Below are 18363 nucleotides of genomic sequence, written 5' to 3' on the forward strand. Positions count from 1 at the left end.
ATTGGCTCAGTAGATATACAGCGGACCCTTGCACAACACAGATTTAAACTATGTGTGTTCATTTATATGTGGGTTTTTAAAATAAATCCAGTACGGTACTGTAAAATGCATTTTCTCTTTCTTATAGTTTTCTTAATATTTTCTAGCTTACTTTATTATAAGACCATTGTATGTAATACATACAACATACAAAATATGTGTTAATCAATTGTTTATGTTATTAGTAAGGCTTCCAGTCAACAGTAGGCTATTAGTAGTTAAGTTATTGAGGAGTCGAAAGCTATATATGGATTTTCAGCAGTGCAGACAGAGGGGATTGTCACTCCAACCCCCTTGCTACTCAAGGGTCAACTGTCCTGTGTTTCTGGTCAAGCAGAGCATTTATAGGAACACAAAAGTTTGGTTTGCTGACATGACAGCCCAGACAGGAGTGGCTTCATTTGGGGCCTGGAAATTTATCTCAACAACAGCAAATGTTTAGAGGCACAGATGCTGGAGTCACACTGCCCAGCTTTGAACCCCAACCCAATGGAAAGATCTGGTGTTCCCCAGGTAGCTTAGCGATCAAACTTAACACCAATAATGGTAGGACAGTCTGTCAGTGGACACCTCCTACTGTAATGCCACATGAAGAACACAGCATGTTCTATGACAGATTCTGGCCAAAAATGTTTTACTAAAATGTTTCCAGTTAACAGGAAATACTAGACTTTGAAAAACAGTAGTAAGCAGAAGAAATCATCCACAGCTGCTCTGTTCTCTTGAAAAAGTCAAAGTCAAAGTCACTGGGAAAAAAAAGTCAGGGAATATAACCAATCACAGCATGTGAAATGTGGTTGGGTGTTTGTATGAAAAACCCAACTATTAAACTCTCTGAGACTTGGATATGGAATGGGTTGATATGAGGGAAATATTGTTAAATCTCTTTTATGTGAATATGTTATTTATGTAGGGATGACATATCATGAAGTCTGTGACATTAACATGGTTCAATGAAATATATACAGAGAGACAAATAGATAAATCAAATATAGCAAAATGTTCACAACTGTTGAAGCTTGGATGGATGTATAGCTGTCTGTTACATTATTCTTTCAACTTTTCTGTATGTTTAAAAACTTTCAAAATAAACATTTTGGGGAAAAAAAGACAGCTTCCACAGCTCCTACCAATACACCTACCAATATGCCTGCATCTATATCCAAATACTATATTTTCCCTATGGTTTTCATGATACAATTTTATCCTGCTTTTTACAGCCATTATCTCCAGTTTACAGGAACTCATCACTTTTACCTACCCAAGGACATCTCGACAGCAATTTTCCCTTCTCTCTTCTACATACCTCCTGTAGGCCCTACATACCCTTCTATCTACTACTGCATTTATCTACTACCCTTTACAGAAAAATTCAATTCAATTTAATAAATATGTATTGAGTACCTACTCTGTGCTGGGGATATGGTAATAAAAGACAAAAGTACTTGCTTTCATGGAGCTTATCCTTTAGTTGATGAAGACAGATAATACAGAGAGTAAGTAAACAAATGATGTAGTATATAAGAGGGAACTAGGTAATAAGGAGAAAATGAAGCAAAATAAGAAGGAAGGGGAGTACATGTGTAGTGGTATCCAGGGTTCCTGACAACCTGTGTAGAAGCCTGTGGAGACCTTCCACCAAAGCATGTGGCTTGGCGGGTAGAGGCTGAGCTAGCTATCAGGCCTCATTTTACTCCCCTTGCCCAGGCACCTGTGTACAGTAAACATCTTGCACAGTCATCTGGGGTAGCTCTGGAGATTTTGCAATTTAAATAGGGTGGCTTTCAAAATACCTTAGATTTTCCTACAGTTCAAATGGGGAGCTATTGCTGGTTTGAGCAGAGAATATGATCTGGCTTATGGTTTCATAGCATCACTTGAGCTACTGTGTTGAGAATGGACTGTGCGGGGGACAGAGGTGGAAGTAAGGAATTTAGAAAACCAATCCAAGTAAGAGAGGATGATGTCACAGATGAGATGTTAATAGGGAATGTGGTGTGGATGGTCCAATTCTATATATATATTTTAATAGATCTGTTGATGGAGTTAATATGGAATTAACAAGAAAGAGAGAAATCAAAGATGATGCCAGGCTTTGGGTACTGAACAATCAGAAGGTTGGAATTTTGATCATCTGAGATGAAGATTATTGGTAGACCAGGGTTTGGGAAGAATATCAGGAGATTGATTTTGGACATTTAATTTTAGCTGCCTATGAGAATCCAAATGGAAATGAGTATAGAAGTCTAGAGATCATGGGTTTCAAAGAATTTCAAGGATTCTCAAAAGAGTTGTCTATAGTCATTTTTACCATTTCTTTTTCCTTCGTTCTCCTGTGAACCCATGGTATAGCAAGAAATACATTTGCTCTTTGTCCTTAGTTTCTGGTACAAACCTCCCTAAACTCTTGGAATTTTCTAAGTGATAAGAGTGTCTTTTGTCCTTCATTTGGAGCCTTTTTGGGCTTACGCTAATGAAGTGACTTGGGGTAGTGCCCTTAGATAACCTCAGGATGGGGCTGGTCATCCAAAAGACTAAGTGATTAGAGGGTTGAAACTTTCAGTACACCCACTGGTCCCTGAGAAAGGGGTAGGAGGGTGCTGCAGATTACAGTCTATAAAAACTCTTTAACAAGATTTGATGAACTTACAGGTTGGTGAACACATGCACGTTCTGGGAGGGTGGTACACCCCCGTTCCTTGGGGAAAGAAGCTCCTGTGCTCAGAAACTTTCTGGATCTTGCCTTATGGACTTCTTTATCTGGCTGTTCATCTGTACCCTTTATAAACTCCTTAATAATAAACTGATATATGTAAGTAAATGTTTCTCTGAGTTCTGTGAGCTGCTTTAGCAAACTAATCAAATCTGAGTTGGGGGTTGTGGGAACCTCCAATCTATAGCCAATTGGTCAGAAGCACAGGTGACAACCAAGACTTGTGATTGGAGTCTGAAGTGGTGTGTATGTGTGTGTGTGTGTGTGTGTGTGTGTGTGTGTGAGAGAGAGAGAGAGAGAGAGAGAGAGAGAGAGAGAGAGACAGTTTTGTGGGACTGAACTCTTAACCTGTGGATCTGATGCTATCTCCAGTGTCAGAATTGAGTTTACTGTAGGAAACCCAGTCAATGTCCATTGAGAATTGGAGAGTTGCTTTGTGATGTTGTAAAAACTACTTTTGTCCCCTATCACACTCCTCTGAAACTGCTTATGTCACCTATTACCTCCCACTGCTAAATCCAATGACAAATTTTCTTCATACTCAAAGAATGCTATTTGAGCTACAGGAGAATTTGCAGTCTTTATAAAGCCACTTTATCAGAGTCATTTGACATAGAAGATCATTTCCTCTGGTTTTGAAAAAAAAATTAACCAAACTTCACCCTTTCCTGTTCCTCATTTTTCATTGGACATGCTTTCCTTCTTAGTCTGCTTTACTGGTTTTTCCACATTCTCCCAATGCAAGTGTTGGAGGGCAAAGTCCTAGAGCTCAACACTTGGATCCTATCTCTTTACATAGATTAACCTTCATGCAGTCCTGGCTAGTTCGAAGTTTCTCTCTAGTGCAGATCTCTCCTCCAAGCTCCAGACCATGACTGCTGGACACCTTCATGTGGATGTCTAGTCACAAATTCAAACTTATGGGTCCAAAACCAAACTCCCACGCCCTCTTACTCTCCTGTAGTCTTACACATCTCAAAAATAGCAACTCCATTTTCACAGTTTCTCAGGTCAAAATCTTGGAGTCCCTTGACTCCTTGACTCCCTTTTTTCCCCCTCAGACTCATATCCAGTACCTCAGACACTCTTCAGATTTATTTCAAAACATACCTATTATCCACACCTACCACTACCATTCTGGTTCAAGGCCATTATCCTTTACTTGAATTAAAGAACTGGTTTCTTTAAAACAACATTTTTTTCTTCAGATCTCTGCTAAAATATCACCTTATCAGAGAGTCTTCTCCTAACAATTCATTATAAAGTCCTTCTCCCAACCATCACTCTCTATGACTCTCACCCTGCTGCATTTTTCTCACTAGTACCCATCATTTCCTGACATGTACTTACTTATTTGTCTCTATCCACTAGAGTGGAAAGTCATGATGGCAGAGATGTTGTCTGTTTTTGCTTTTTGGTTTTACTATTGAATTCCCAACACCCAGGAAAGTGGCCAGCATAGTTTGTTCTCAATAACTAAGAATGAAGAATGATATATACAACAGTGATAGTGGACCAACAGTCTCCAAGATGGCTCCCAATGATCCCTGTGTCTGGTATTCATGCTTTTGTATACACCCTTCCCACAGGAAGTAGAACTGATTGACCTGTGTCACTAGTGGCAGAAATGACAATGAGTGACTTCCAAGGTGAGGTCATAAAAGATGTTGTGGCTTCTATCTCGCCCACTCTCTTGCATTAGTCATTGCGTCAGGAAAGACAGGATTGTGTCATGAGGATGTTCAAGTGGTCTACAGACAGGCTTGTGTAGGAAGGAACTGAGGTCCTGCTAACAAGCAGCACCATTCAAAAGTGAAGTATTTTAGGAGCAGATTTCGAACCTTAGTCAAGTGTTTAGGTGACTGCAGCTTTGCCCGACGTTGTGACTACAAGTTAGAACCTAGGCCAGAACCCCTTGACTACCTTGCTCCCGAGTTCCTGATCCACAGAAATTGTGTGAGATGATGCCTGTTTATTGTTGCTGTGAGGTGCTAAATTTGGTAGAAATGTATTATACCACAGCTACTAGAACCTCTTTGCTGGTTCTCCTTGGGAATTTTGCATTTGCTTTCCCTTCTGCCTAAAACTTAATTCCCTTAGATAGTTTTATGTCTTAATCTCTTACTTCCATCATGCTTCAGCTAAAATGTCATGCTATGCAGTTATGCACCAAAGCAACAGTGGATACAGGATGTGATATCTGGGAGGTATATGTAATAAGATTAAGTAAGTGATTGGACATGGGGGATAACAGGAAGAAGTGAAAATGATTCTCAGATTATTGGCTTATGTAACTAGTTTGTGCCATTCCCAAATTTTGGGAAAGAGGATTGGGGCAGAAATTATAAATTTAATGTTGGACCCACTAAATGTGAAATGTCTAAGAAATAGCCAAGTGGAGATATCCAGCATGCAAGCAAGCATACCATTTGCAACACAGAAGAGAGATCTGGGCTGGAAACAAAGACCTTGAAATCGGGACCAGCTATACAATTTGCAGTGCCCAGTGCAAATGAAAATTTGCAGGGTTCCTTGTTCAAAGAGCGCATGAGGTCCACCAGCTGCCAGATCCCCTTCCCACCAATTTGTAGGACTGACAGACCACGCCCTGGCTGAAGGTGGGGAAGTGGAGCCAAGTATCTCCCCTTCTCATGGACTCTAGGCTCCAAACCACATTAAAGGGACAGCCTCCAAGAGATTGCAACTTCCATGCAGGATGCCCTTAGGTAGAGGATGGGCAAGAGGCTCACTCTCGCTGGTCACCCAGCGGGTGCACTGTGGTACTGCCACTCTAGGGCAGGAACAGCTGCCATCCTGCCCCACCTTACGACACCATGGATGCACGCACATGACCCCGAACTTCCCTATGCCTGTGCCTACGTCCTCTTGGTGCTAGTGGTCCTGGTCCTGGGTAGGGCAAAAAGGAGCGTGGGCAAGGCTGAGACCCTATCCCTGGGAGGCAGAGAGGCAGTGTGGGGCAGGACTGTATGAGAACTAGCACACTTCTCTGTCTCACTGAACTCCAGATATAAAACAAAAATTCAAAGATAATGTTATTAAGAATTTTAAGCTGGCAACCACAGAGCATTAAGACCCCAAGCATTAAATCCCTTTGAGCGCAGGAACCTCTGTAATTGAACTGTTCCTATGCCCATGAAACTGGCCCTGTTTGGAAAAGATGGTAAACTTGTAAGACTGAATGACTTCAATAGGGAAAGATGACAAGGAAAAGGGACAGGATCAAAGCCAGAGAAGCAACAACATTTAAGAAATGGGCAGAGAAAGGGCATCCTGTGGTGAGGCAAAAGTTGTAATTAATCAGAAGACCAATGAAGGAGAAAATACTCGGTCTACCTCCCCTGATTTGGAAAAGCTTTGCAAATCCAATAACCTGGCCACATATTATTAGGCACATTTTATTTCAATAACTATTCACAACATAATGATAGTTTTTCAGGGTCAAGTGTGTGATTCTTACATAGGCGTATTACCTTGATTATATTTGAAGCATATATTATTCAGTTGGGAAAAAAATATTGCATGAGAGAAGCTACAGGAAATAAAATAGATTGAATGAAAGAATGGAATTTACCAATGATCGACTCATAGGTAACCTAAGTAAATAATTAATTTCCCTTCCAGCAACAACAGTTACCTATACAAATAAGGCCAGCAATGTCTCTCTGCAACATTTATAAAGCACCAAAAATGTAAACCCTAAAATCTATGAAGAATTTCAAATGACTCATGGGACCTGTTACAAAATCCACCACAAGAGTTTTATAACTACTAATGGAATTTGAGCAGTCTTAGGCCATACAAACCAGACCATTTGGGGAGAGAACTATGGCAGAAAGTTGATGAGACTTTAAAAGCTTACAATTGATGGGGGAAAAAAAGTGATTTTTTTTTTTAACGGGTTCAGAATGTCTCTGGAAGTGGTTTATAAAATGGCCAAGAGCCCAGATTCTAGATGCTTGGGTTAGAACCCCAGCTCTGCCACTTACTTCCTATATGTGACTGATTTTGGATTATTCAGTCATCCTGTGTTTGAGTAAACGTGGTAATAGCTCCTAGGGTTGTTATGAGGATTAAATGCATGAATATAAAACATTAAAAAAACTATGGTTGGCACATAAAAAGCACTATGTACACATTTGTTAAATGGAAATTGTGATAACTGATCATGTCACTAAAATGTGTTGGGAATTTCTACTTTAGTAGGTCCCATAAAGCTTTGGGGAGAGAGTTCACTAAGAGAAAACATTCTGTTTTCCCTCCTTCTCGTTCTTTTTTTCTTCTTTATTCTCCCAGCCCTCCCCCCTTCAGATACTGGATATTTTCTTAAAAGTAATTTCCACATGCCTTATGGTGCATATTCATGGCTGTTCTCCACTTATGATTGCTCTCAATGCTTTATTTCTTTCATACAGAAACTCAAAAAATAAGTATATGGGAGAATATGATGCACAGTAGACTTAGTGTTATCATAATAATAATTCTGCTACATTAGTGGAAAAAATATAACAAGTTTCTATGGGAAGTGTTAGACAATGAACGCAACAAGGATCTCAAATATAACTTCTAGCCCTTTTGACAAGTCAAAATGGACCCATCTGAATTCGTCAGCTTCTTTGAAAACAGTTCTGCAGACTCACAATCCCAGAAACCTGCAGTTCAAAGTACCCCCGTGTGTCTTAAAAGTAGAAATCCCTTTGTATTTGTCTTATTGCTTCCTTTGGTCTCCGGGAATACATTCTTCCACTCTGCCTCAATTTTACTTTAGTACTTTCTTTGTTTCCTCTGGTTATTATAGTCCCCGCCCCCCCCCCCCCCCCCCGGCTTAGAGTTTGCACCTAACCATTGTCGAGTTCTTTGGCCTCGTTTGCATTTTTGATACGTTGGACTGAGCTTTCATGGTCCAAACGGGCTGCAGGATGATCCTCTTGCGACCACTCCCTGCGTGTGCTCCCGCGGGCGGGGGTAGGGGGCGCTTTTCTCGCCTCCTACCTCTCTTTATGCGGAAATCTTCCTGCCTTTTGTGAACACGCTTCTTTAGATCCCTCTCTCTCACTCTTTGTCTTTTTTCTTCTGTTGCTTATTTTCTACGAGTTTGCCTCTTTCCTGTATAATCTCCCTCTCCCTTGCCTCCCGTGGAATACACGTTCTCTCACTTTGGAAGCAGAGTAATTGATGCTTGAAGATCCTCCATTGGCTCCACGGAGCCTTTAACCCCGTTCTGGCGTGCTCGTCTTCAGGGTTCTTCACCTGAGCCGTAGTGGCGTTTACTGCAGAGGCAGTAACACACGTCAAAGAAAGCAAGCCCCAGTATGTGTCCATATATGACCTTAGAACAGAATTCGGGGAACCCTGTCCACTCCCACCCTCGCGTGCTCTCCCCCCTCCCCCCTTCCCCGAGGTCACTCGCGGGCAGAACGCGAGCGCCGACTACTCCTTTTCGCGTCCCGACTTCCTTCTGAGAGCCCAATAAACCCTGGGGAAGTTTAATCATTCCGCAGCGAGCCCGGGCTCTCTCACTGGGCATGCTCAGTGGCCGGGCCCCGCTCGGCTGGCGAGTGGTTCGTCTGGGGCGCAGGGCTCGGGTCGGCGGCCGCCTCGGCTGGCTTCCAGGAGCGCGGGCTGGGCACTGCGGGCCCTGAGCCGGGAGCCAGAAGCACCCCGCGGTCCTCGCCGGAACGCAGGGCCCCGCCAGAGCCGCGGCGTTCCGGAGCCCGGGGGCCCCCAACTTCGCGCCAAGTTCGGAACCGCCTTCTGGGGGAGCCATGCAAATGATGACCAGGGACATTCTGCTAGAAATGGATCAGGAGGAGGAGGACGACGACGACGGGGATATCGGTGAGCTGGGGTTCTCCGGCTTGGGCCGGGGCCGGAAGAAGTTGGGGACTGCGCGCGGGCGCTGCGCTCTGCGCGGGGGCGGCTAGCGGGGACCAGCGGGCGCCGGGGAGGTGGGAGCCCGCACCGCCGTCCCGGGGCCGCAATGCGGCCGCTTCGCCGCTCGGCTCTCAGCGGGCCGGCGCCCCGTGGAGGCCGGGGAGGCGCGGGGCGCGCACGGGCCCCCGATCGCAGGATCTGGGCGGGCCGCGGACGCAGCGTCTAAGCACTCGTGCTGGATACGGGGAAGTCTGTGGACTCTGAAGCGGCAACTTTTGGGTCATTTCCTTCGCCTGGAACCTGCACTGGGGACCCGGCCCCGGTTCAGAGAGCGGGGGTGTGACCCACCTGCATCCGCTTTAAAGTGAAAGCAAGGAGCCACTCTGGGGGGAGGGTGGGGCGCCTCGGTAACTGATTTGTGGCCGCGGGTGGCAACCCGGGATCCTTTTTTCAGCCGCAGAGCCCGCGGGGGAAGTGATTGGAGGAAGAAGCCCTTGTCCGGGGTGGGGCTGGGGGGGATCTCTGAACATTTCCTGCAAGTCCAGAGGGCCCTGGCGCTTGGCGGGGTGGGGAGTGGTTGGGTGGGGCAAGCCTGGGGTGTATCATTTCTAGTTTGAGTTAAAAATGTTTAGAAGTTGTAGACGGAACGAAGGGAGAGCTGTTTAAGAGTGAAATAACTACAGCAACAAACAAAAGGGATTGGAGGAGGTGGGGAAGGGGAAAACAATTGGAGGAGCAGGGAGAACATCACTGTCAGGGAATGATGACATATTGGGTCTCTCCAGAAGACTGGCAATTAAATTACCGTGCTGGTCTGTTCAGCGACTCCGAGTCTGTTTCCTGCACGCCAAATCAGTTTAAAGCGAAACAGTTCCTGCTCAGATCCTGAAGTCCTATTCTAAAGTGCTTTAGAAGTAACTTAATTTAGAAGTAACTTAATTCTAGGAGCTAGGTGTGGTTTTTCTTTATCATTTTCTTTTTTTTTTTTTTTTTCCGGCTGTATTGAGCTACAGTTTACATAGAATATTTTGCAAGTTTAAAGTGTACAACATGTTGAGTTGATACGGTTACATGTTGCAAAATGATTGCCACTATGGCTTTAACCAATACCTCCATCAACTCACAAAGTTACTGTTTCCTTTTTGTGGTGACAACATTTAAGGTCCACTCTCTTAGCAACTTTCAACTACATGATACAGTATTAATTATAACCACTGTGCTGTACCTTTCATCCCCAGGACTTGTCTTATGGCTGGAAGTTTGTGCCTTTTGACCAATATCTTCTCCCCTCCACCATTCAATTTCACCTATAAGTATTTGTCTTTGTGAGACTTATTTCACTTAGCATAATGCCCTCAAGTTCCATCCATGTTGTCCCAAATGGCAGGATTTCCTTCTTTCTCATGGTTGAATAATATTCCATTGCCCACATTCGAGGGTGAGGAGGTTGAGGAGGGTGCTGGTGGTGGTTATTATATATATGCACACACACACACACACAAACACACACATCTTTATCCATTCGTCTGTAGATGGACAGTTGTTTTCATATCTTGGCTATTATAGGTATTGTTCACTTAAATCAAGAGAACGTGGTAATTTCCTCGTTGATGAGGAACACATTGAATAGAGGAGCTTATGCTCCACGATTTAGCATAATTGTTCTCATTTGAGAACAATTTATTAGATGGAGGGAGCAAGTAGTGTTTTTTTATTAGAAAGCTGAAGCTCACAGGTTGATCTGCCTAGTTAGCTTTTCACATAGCTAGTAAAGATTCAAAACCAGGTTTTCTGACTTGCAAGACCTATGTGGATTAATCCCCTTTCCACCTGGTCACCAGCAGTCAGATAATATATAATGCTACTATTTAACAGACTTTACTGGTAAATCATAGTTACATAAAAATATAAATCATAGGAGCAGACTGTAAAAAGTTACAGTAAACTAGCACAGTCCATTTCATAGGAAAATACTCTTGCCTGTTATGGTGAGGTATCATCACTGTTTATACTGAGTATTGTGAACAAATAGGGTAAAAACCCAAATGGTAACTGAAATAAAGAGACTCTGATCTTTGTTCCACTGTGCCATCAACAGATCTCAGTTTAGAAAAAACTACTTTGGTCTAGTCTGTGTTTACCAGATGAGGCATCATAAAATTTATCTTAAGTGTGTGGCAATAGGTTATTTTTATTTATTTAAGTTTATTTACTTGAGAGAGCGAGCACACGCACATGACCGGGGGAGGGTCAGAGAGGGAGACAGAGAATCCCAAGCAGGCTCCACACTGTCAGCACAGCGCTCAACTCAGGGCTTGATCCCAGGAACCATGAGATCACGACCTAAGGCAAAAATCAAGAGTCCATTGCTGAACCAACTGAGCCAACCAGGTGTGCTGGTTCTTTTTATTTTTTATTTAAAAAAATTTTTTTTTAACGTTTATTTATTTTTGAGACAGAGAGAGACAGAGCATGAACAGGGGAGGGTCAGAGAGAGAGGGAGACACAGAATCTGAAACAGGCTCCAGGCTCTGAGCAGTCAGCACAGAGCCCGACGCGGGGCTTGAACTCACGGACCGCGAGATCGTGACCTGAGCCGAAGTCGGACGTTCAACCGACTGAGCCACCCAGGTGCCCCTTATTTTTTTTTAATTACAGATGTAATTTATGCTGGTTCTATCAAGTCAACCAGTAAATATGTTTTAAAAAGTTAAATATCTCGGGGTGCCTGCATCTGACTTCAGCTTAGGTTCATCTCGTGGTTCGTGAGCTCGAGCCCCGCGTCGGGCTCTGTGCTGACAGCTCGGGAGCCTGGAGCTGCTTCAGATTCTGTGTCTCCCTCTCTCTCTCTGCCCCTCCCCTGCTTGTGCTTTGTCTTTCTCTCTCAAAAATAAATAATAAACGTAAAAAATTTTTAAAAAATACTTAGAAAGTTAAGTATCTCTATCCCTCCATCACCCCTCCCTCTGTGGGCTGCTGATATTATTACTTTACTGTGTGTAGGGGTCACTTCAACATTATTTTATGTTAGGCAACAGATATCATTTAAGTAGGTCTCCACAATTTTTGTTTGTTATACAAACTCAATGTGGATTGCAGTGATTTTATATCAAGTGGAAATGTTTACCATGTCAATAGAAAGTTTATGACATTGTAAAATAGGTAAGTCTTTTTTTTAAAGGTTAGAAGTAGGCTGATGGTATATAGCCTTTTACAAAATAATTGTAATTTTCAACTTAGGGGAGGTCGTGGTGAAATGACGATTATAATTTTAACTTGTGCCCCTAGTTTCATATGCAGAACTATGGTTAAGCTGTTGACATCTTTCTCCTAGTACTTGATTGTCATTACTGATAGTTGTATAATTTAAAATCCACTCAGGTACTGAAGATTTCTACGTAATCCCTCTATCAATATTAACTTTATAATTCAGAACAATAGAGTTATTTTTGGCATAGTTCCTGAGTAAAACATTTATCATCGGCTAATTTACAAAGGATGAAAAGAGAATCTTTTTAAACTAGATGTGGTCCCTGGTTATATCATATGAATGTTTTACATATACATATGGAAGTGTTCCTGTAGTGGACTGGGACTTAGGGCTCCCCGCCCCCGACAGTGGGTTTCTGCTTACCTTTACCTTTAAAGCACTATTCAGTGCTTTAAGTGTAAGGATTACCTCCTTGTTTGACATGAACCTGTCTAAAGAGTCAAAGATGGTGAATGTTACTATGAGCGTCTTTTCCATATTTGCTTAACTCATTGCCACCAGAAATTGGTCCCAGAGGTTTGTGAATGAGGCAGCCTGTTGGTATAAGAGCATTTTTTCAAAAGACCACTTATTTTCTAAAATCAGCTCCAGCAACCGAATGCAGTTGTGATCCCTGGGCACTGGTGGCAGGAAATATGTGACTTTTAGCCCTTATTTCACTCATGCTGGTGGAGATCACATGGCAAGGCAGGTTTTGTGCACTTGGTGTGCAGAAGAGCATTCCTGGCTGCCTTTCTCCCTCCTCCCGGCCTTTAATCAGTGAGTAGAATGCAACATTTCTTCCTGTTCATGTAGAAAGTGACAGAAAACTCTTTTACAGCCAAAATGTAGATATTTTGTGTGCTGTTTTATTTTGCGTATGTGTGTGGTTGTTTTGTTTTTGTTTTGTTTTGTTTTGTTTTTGCATTTCTATGGTTCAGACTTCGCTTAGAGAGAAAAAGTGTTCTCAGGAATAAGTCATGTAGTTCAGGCAAAAAGATCTTGTTTAGATGCTTGGCTGGTTGCTTTGGGATCCCAGTCTGTTTATGATAGAGTTTAACTCTCTGATCCCCACAGCTGATGGGGATGTCATTGATTTGGGGAGTTGTAAGAAGAAGCCCATCACCTCTGAGTGATTATGGTCCAGCTGTATCTCTCAAGTGTCCTTATTGGCTCCCTTCTCGCTTTTGCATTTTTACAGAGACTTCTTCATGATTTCTATCCCTTCACTATAAAGTTTGTTTAATCACCTACAAATGTGGTCCTAGCCTCAGTTTTGCTTAATCAGTATTAACTGAGAAAACTTTCTGTGCCAGGTCCAGGATTAGGTGCTGGGCTGGGTGTTGGGAAACTAAAAATAAGTGTTGCACCCCTTGGCCGTGGAGAAGTAGGTTCGATGGAACCAGCCATTTGCAGTAAGTGCTATTACTGAGGTATGTACACAGCTGTGGGAGGATAATGGGAGACATTTTCACAGAAGAGATTGCTGGGCTGGGTACTGAAGGACCAGGCGGTTGCAGTGGCATAGCAGAAGGAGAGTCTGGATTTCCACGTAGTTCCCTGTGGTGGAAGGCAGCCGCTACAAGGCTAGGGAGGCAGGCAGGGGCCACACCATGAAGAAGCCTCTGTATGTTTTAAGGATTTAGGATTTGGAGCTACTGAAAGATTTTAAGGAAAGGAGTGATGGGATCAAATTTGCCTTAGGAAAAGATCTCCCTGGCAGCATGTTGGAAAATGGGATTGGAGAGGGGACATTGTAGAAGTAAGTCTTTCTAGCAGTCGGGTTTGGAAATGCCTGTAGTGGCCATGGGAATAGAGGGGAGTGGTCTGAGAGTTTAGGAAAGAGGTGACATCTCCGAGGCATCAGACCCATGGCTTCCAGAAACAGCGTGACTCTTAGACTTCAGCTGAGTGATTAGGTAGAAAGTGGTGGCAGGTGTGCAGGGGGAAACCTCTATTGTTCCAGCAAGTCTTAATACTTTTCCCCTCTGCTTTGGCTCAGACCAATTCCTTTCTTTGGTAATACCAGACTTACCTCCTCTGTTTTTCAGGAGGAGCCTGTCACAAAACCCAGAAAACTGTTACTGATCTTCATTGTCCAAAGTGCCCACTAATGAATTGTCGCACCCCTTCTTTTTCTGTGCTACACAATCAGCACTCACTTTGTATTTTGTCTTTGTTGTTCATTATCTGCACAACTAGAGTGTAAATTTCTTGCATTGGAACTAGGTCATCTGAGCCTTCTAGAGATCATGCAAAATATCCCAAACATTGTAGACATTCGTTGCTATAATTAAAAAACAATTTCTCTTCCTCGCCTGCCTCTAACATATCATAAGCTCCCTGAAGGCAGGTGTCTTGTGTGTTTTGTGTTCCAGGCTATGTCCCTCATGCCTAGAATGGGGCTTGCTACTGAGTAGAAGCCAAGCCAAGCATTATTGAAAGAATCAAGTGAATTGCTCTTTTTAAATAATTTGATTAACATTCTGCTGAGTGGTTTTATGGCCCTGGTAGAATTCCCTTCCATGGCACTTTGAGATTCCCTACTATCTGTTATAACAATGTTGATTGTACCTACTCTGCCAGGTTCCTGGGTCCTTGACCCACCAGTACCTCACTATCTCAGAAGGAGGCAGAGACATGAATAGATAATTGCAGTAAGTCTGTGATTAATGCTGTAATCAAGATGTGTACCGGGGTAGTGGTGGTACCAAGGAGATTCTTGCTGCAGGGACTCCAGATACCAGCCCTGGGAGGGATGAGAAAGAGATAAGGGGCTGGGGCTAGGACAGCGTGGCTCCAGCATTCTTAAATGTGATTTCTTAGAAAGTAAGCTTTGGTGCTACCTTTGCCTTATTTGCTCTGGCAAGGGGATCATAGATACATATTATATTCTCTACCGGGAGAATGATAGTTAACAAACAAAACAAAGTAAACTATCCTTACACTTTTTTCTTTGAGTATAGTTTTGTCCTTTTTTTTTTTTTTTTTTTATAAACCTGTTACTTTCAGTTTCAAGTCCTTAGTCACGATTTATCTTATGTGTTCTAACTTTCAAGTCCAAGAATTGCTTTCCAAAAGGTTTCTCGTCTCCTTTTATAATTCCCATTGTTCTTTAAACCTGACACAAACAGCTCTGAAAAAGTTCCACATGACATTCCTTTCTTTTTTATCCAGTAGTTTCAATAGTCACTTATGTTGATTGCCGTGTGTGTGTGTGTGTGTGTGTGTGTGTGTGTGTGTGTTTGTTTTCCTTTTGGAAACCAGTAAATGTAGACCAAAAGCTCCTGTGAAGGTTTCTGTCAGATATTTAAACTCTGACATTCTTGAAGGGAGATTATAATACATTATTAAGAACCTCGCAATCTAGCTTAAAGTTAAAAGTTGGTCTTAAACTTTCAAAGGGTGTTTGTAGCAGTTTAGATTAAAATGATTACATTTTAATAAAAATTTCTACTCCAGCTAATAATTGAGGTTTTCTTCTGTTGTCAGTGCTTATCAGTTTTGTGTTTTGTATTCTAGCTGATTCAATCATACATCTGAAGGTAAAGCTTATATAGTCTTAGAGGGAGAAGTGCTATCTTACTCACCTTTGTACTTCACAGCCTGCATATCATAATGCTTTTCACATAGTAGATACTCAAACATTTGCTAAGGGACTGGTTTTAAGGTTTTAATGGAAGCTTCGTATGCTGTAGATTAAAGCTTGATCTGCTTTTTTTTTTTTCTTTAGCATTTATTCATCTTTGAGAGAGAAAGAGCGCAGGGGAGGGGCAGAGAGAGGGAGACAGAGGATCCAAAGCAGGCTTCATGCTGTGAGCGCAGATCCTGACGGTGGGCTCCAACTCATGAACCCTGGTTCATGACCTGAGCAGAGCTCTTATGTGAGCCACTCAGCCCTTTGAACCACCTGGACGCCCCAGCTTGATCCGCTTTTCATACACTGATCCGCTTTGTGATATAGGCCTGAGTCTGTGGAAAAATCACCAGTTTTAGAACAGAAAAACATCATTTCCAATTGCTTTCAACCAAGGAAATGTACTTCTTGACTGGTAACTCATGTAAAGACAGAGACTGTGAAAAGTTCGTGCAATCAAGTGATTGTCTCAAGTCGTTATCATTATTACTGCTCTTCCTTTAGTTTTGCCTTGCTTTATAATACTGCAGCTAAAATTAATTAGACTCCATCCCAAGAAGTAGCCTATTGAAGAAATACTGGATGCAAATGTCAACAATAGCATATTGTGGATGTGTACCAAAGAGCAATTCAAATACTCCTCAGCCAAAATATCAGATGGAACGTTTGCATAGGAGACTAGTCGAAGGGTTGATAGGCAACTTTCTCTGTCATGGTCTTTACTACTGCTCTGGCTACGGGTCCCAATGCTGACTGGGAGAGCTAGCTGCAGGCAGTTATTCAGTAGGTAAAAATCCAAATGAAAGAAAATATATTCTTTGGTGAAACCCAGATGTTGTTTTATATTTAATGCTTTTAATCTAGGACATTGAAACTCTACTGTTTCCCACATTATTTAAAAATACAAATACTTGAAATTGGAAGGAAAAGGATACGGATCTTTAAAATTATCTTTTTAATTTTAACATTGGCAGAACTTTAGCCATTGGTCAGGCGTGCAAATAGATGTTCTTTTGCAAAGTGCAATTATGCAAATTATAGGCCTGTTTATAAAGCTTGTTTTATATAAACTGAGATTGTATTTGTATAATTGAATTTATTACGATTTCTCCATTCTATCTAGATATTTGAAAAATAATCCTTGGCTTGGCACAGACAAAATGATGGCTAAATTTTTCTTGTGGCATTATATAGACACAACCTTAAGTATGTTTTTTTTCCTCTGATTTGTGCTTAGATTTTAAGAAAACTAAATTCTAAACAAGAATTATACACCCTTCTGACATATAAAACTCAGACCTTTAACATTATTTTACAAATTTATATATAATAGGTATATTATACAATTTTTTTCATTTGTATCATTTTATTTCTTCCTACTGTTATTTATTACATAAACAAGTCTTAGATGCTTAATTTGTGTAAAAGGTCCTCTTTTAAGAAAAAAATTTTTTTTAATGTTTACTTATCTTTGAGAGAGGGAGAGATAGAGTGTGAGTGGGGGGAGGGGCAGAGAAAGAGGGAGATACAGAATCTGAAGCAGACTCCAGTCTCTGAGCTGGCAGCACAGAGCCTGATGCGGGGCTTGAACTCAGGAACTATAAGATCATGACCCGAGCCAAAGTCGGAGGCTTAACTGACCAAGCCACCCAGTCCCCCTGATCCTCTTAGTAATAAAAGAAAAATCAACAAGACCGACTATTGTTTCTCAGTGATACAAATAATGAAGAAATAGCATAAATTGACTGATGGTAGATGCTACCTAGGAAAGGTAGGAGATTTTAAAGAGAAAGGGTGGAAAGTGAATCCCTGAAGAGGAGGGCGGGGGGAGGAAGAGTTTGTGAAAGCAGTGTTGATGCAGAGTTGGGAGACCAGGAGAAGAGAAATGGGGAGCGGGAAAGGAAGGGCTGGCAGTCAGAAGACCTGAATTTGTGGTTGGCTTTGCCAACCTGAGGCAAGTTTCTTGGCTTTTCTGAGCCTGTTTCTTCAGCCCCATGGGGCTGCTAGGAGGATGCAAGGTATATGTACAGTGCTAGGTATTTCCAGTCACACTCCATGAGTGGCACTTACAGTGTCACCATCATAATGAATTCATGTATTTAAAAGCAGTCATGGAAATGGCTGTTTTAATTTTTTTAAAAAGATAATCTTAGTTTAATTCCAGTGTAAGAAATGGCTACCCTTAACCTCAGAGATCTCTAAGTCCTTTCCTCATAAACATTGCTGTCTGTTCTGTGTTGCTTGTGTCACATTATGCGTGCAGAAAATGCCCACTAAGTGTCAGGTTAAGGATGATCATGACAGTGGCTGTGCTGCAGGCACATGTGTTTAAAGATAAAGGAGTTGGGCACCTGGGTGGCGCAGTCGGTTAAGCGTCCGACTTCAGCCAGGTCACGATCTCGCAGTCCGTGAGTTCGAGCCCCGCGTCAGGCTCTGGGCTGATGGCTCGGAGCCTGGAGCCTGTTTCCGATTCTGTGTCTCCCTCTCTCTCTGCCCCTCCCCCGTTCATGCTCTGTCTCTCTCTGTCCCCAAAATAAAAAAAAAAAAAATAAAAAAAAAAAAAGTTGAAGAAAAAAATAAAGATAAAGGAGTTGAAGAATAGCATGTGGGTTCTGCAAAGAGATAGTTATTGTGTGTGTTTTTTCCTCTCACAGATCTTCAGACAGATGGACAGTGTCCTCCAAATTCTCTCAGGGAATCTTAGCAAAAAATCCTAAGGGCTGACACTTAGTAGGCTCCCAGTAAATGCTTCATAAATTCAGGAATTGTTTTTCCATCGGGAGTACCTGTGGCTTATCCCATTCTCTAATTGCTGTCAGGCAGTTCTAGCCC

The 18363-nt window shown here is 42.2% G+C and overlaps 1 protein-coding gene across 2 annotated transcripts in view; it reads left to right on the plus strand.

Annotated features, from left to right (window-relative positions):
- Positions 1-8195: 8195 nt before the first annotated feature.
- Positions 8196-18363, plus strand: part of ANO6 (anoctamin 6) — a 199499-nt gene continuing 189331 nt past the window's right edge. Inside the window, exon 1 of one of the 2 annotated variants that reach the window (XM_042946303.1) lies at positions 8196-8608. In XM_042946303.1, the coding sequence (XP_042802237.1) occupies positions 8536-8608 (73 nt within the window). In that variant the 5' untranslated portion in view covers positions 8196-8535. The remainder of the gene's footprint in view (positions 8609-18363) is intronic. The other variant, XM_042946305.1, reaches the window with a different exon arrangement.

This window comes from Panthera leo, chromosome B4, assembly GCF_018350215.1.
Source record: "Panthera leo isolate Ple1 chromosome B4, P.leo_Ple1_pat1.1, whole genome shotgun sequence".
Classification (NCBI taxonomy): Eukaryota; Metazoa; Chordata; class Mammalia; order Carnivora; family Felidae; genus Panthera; species Panthera leo.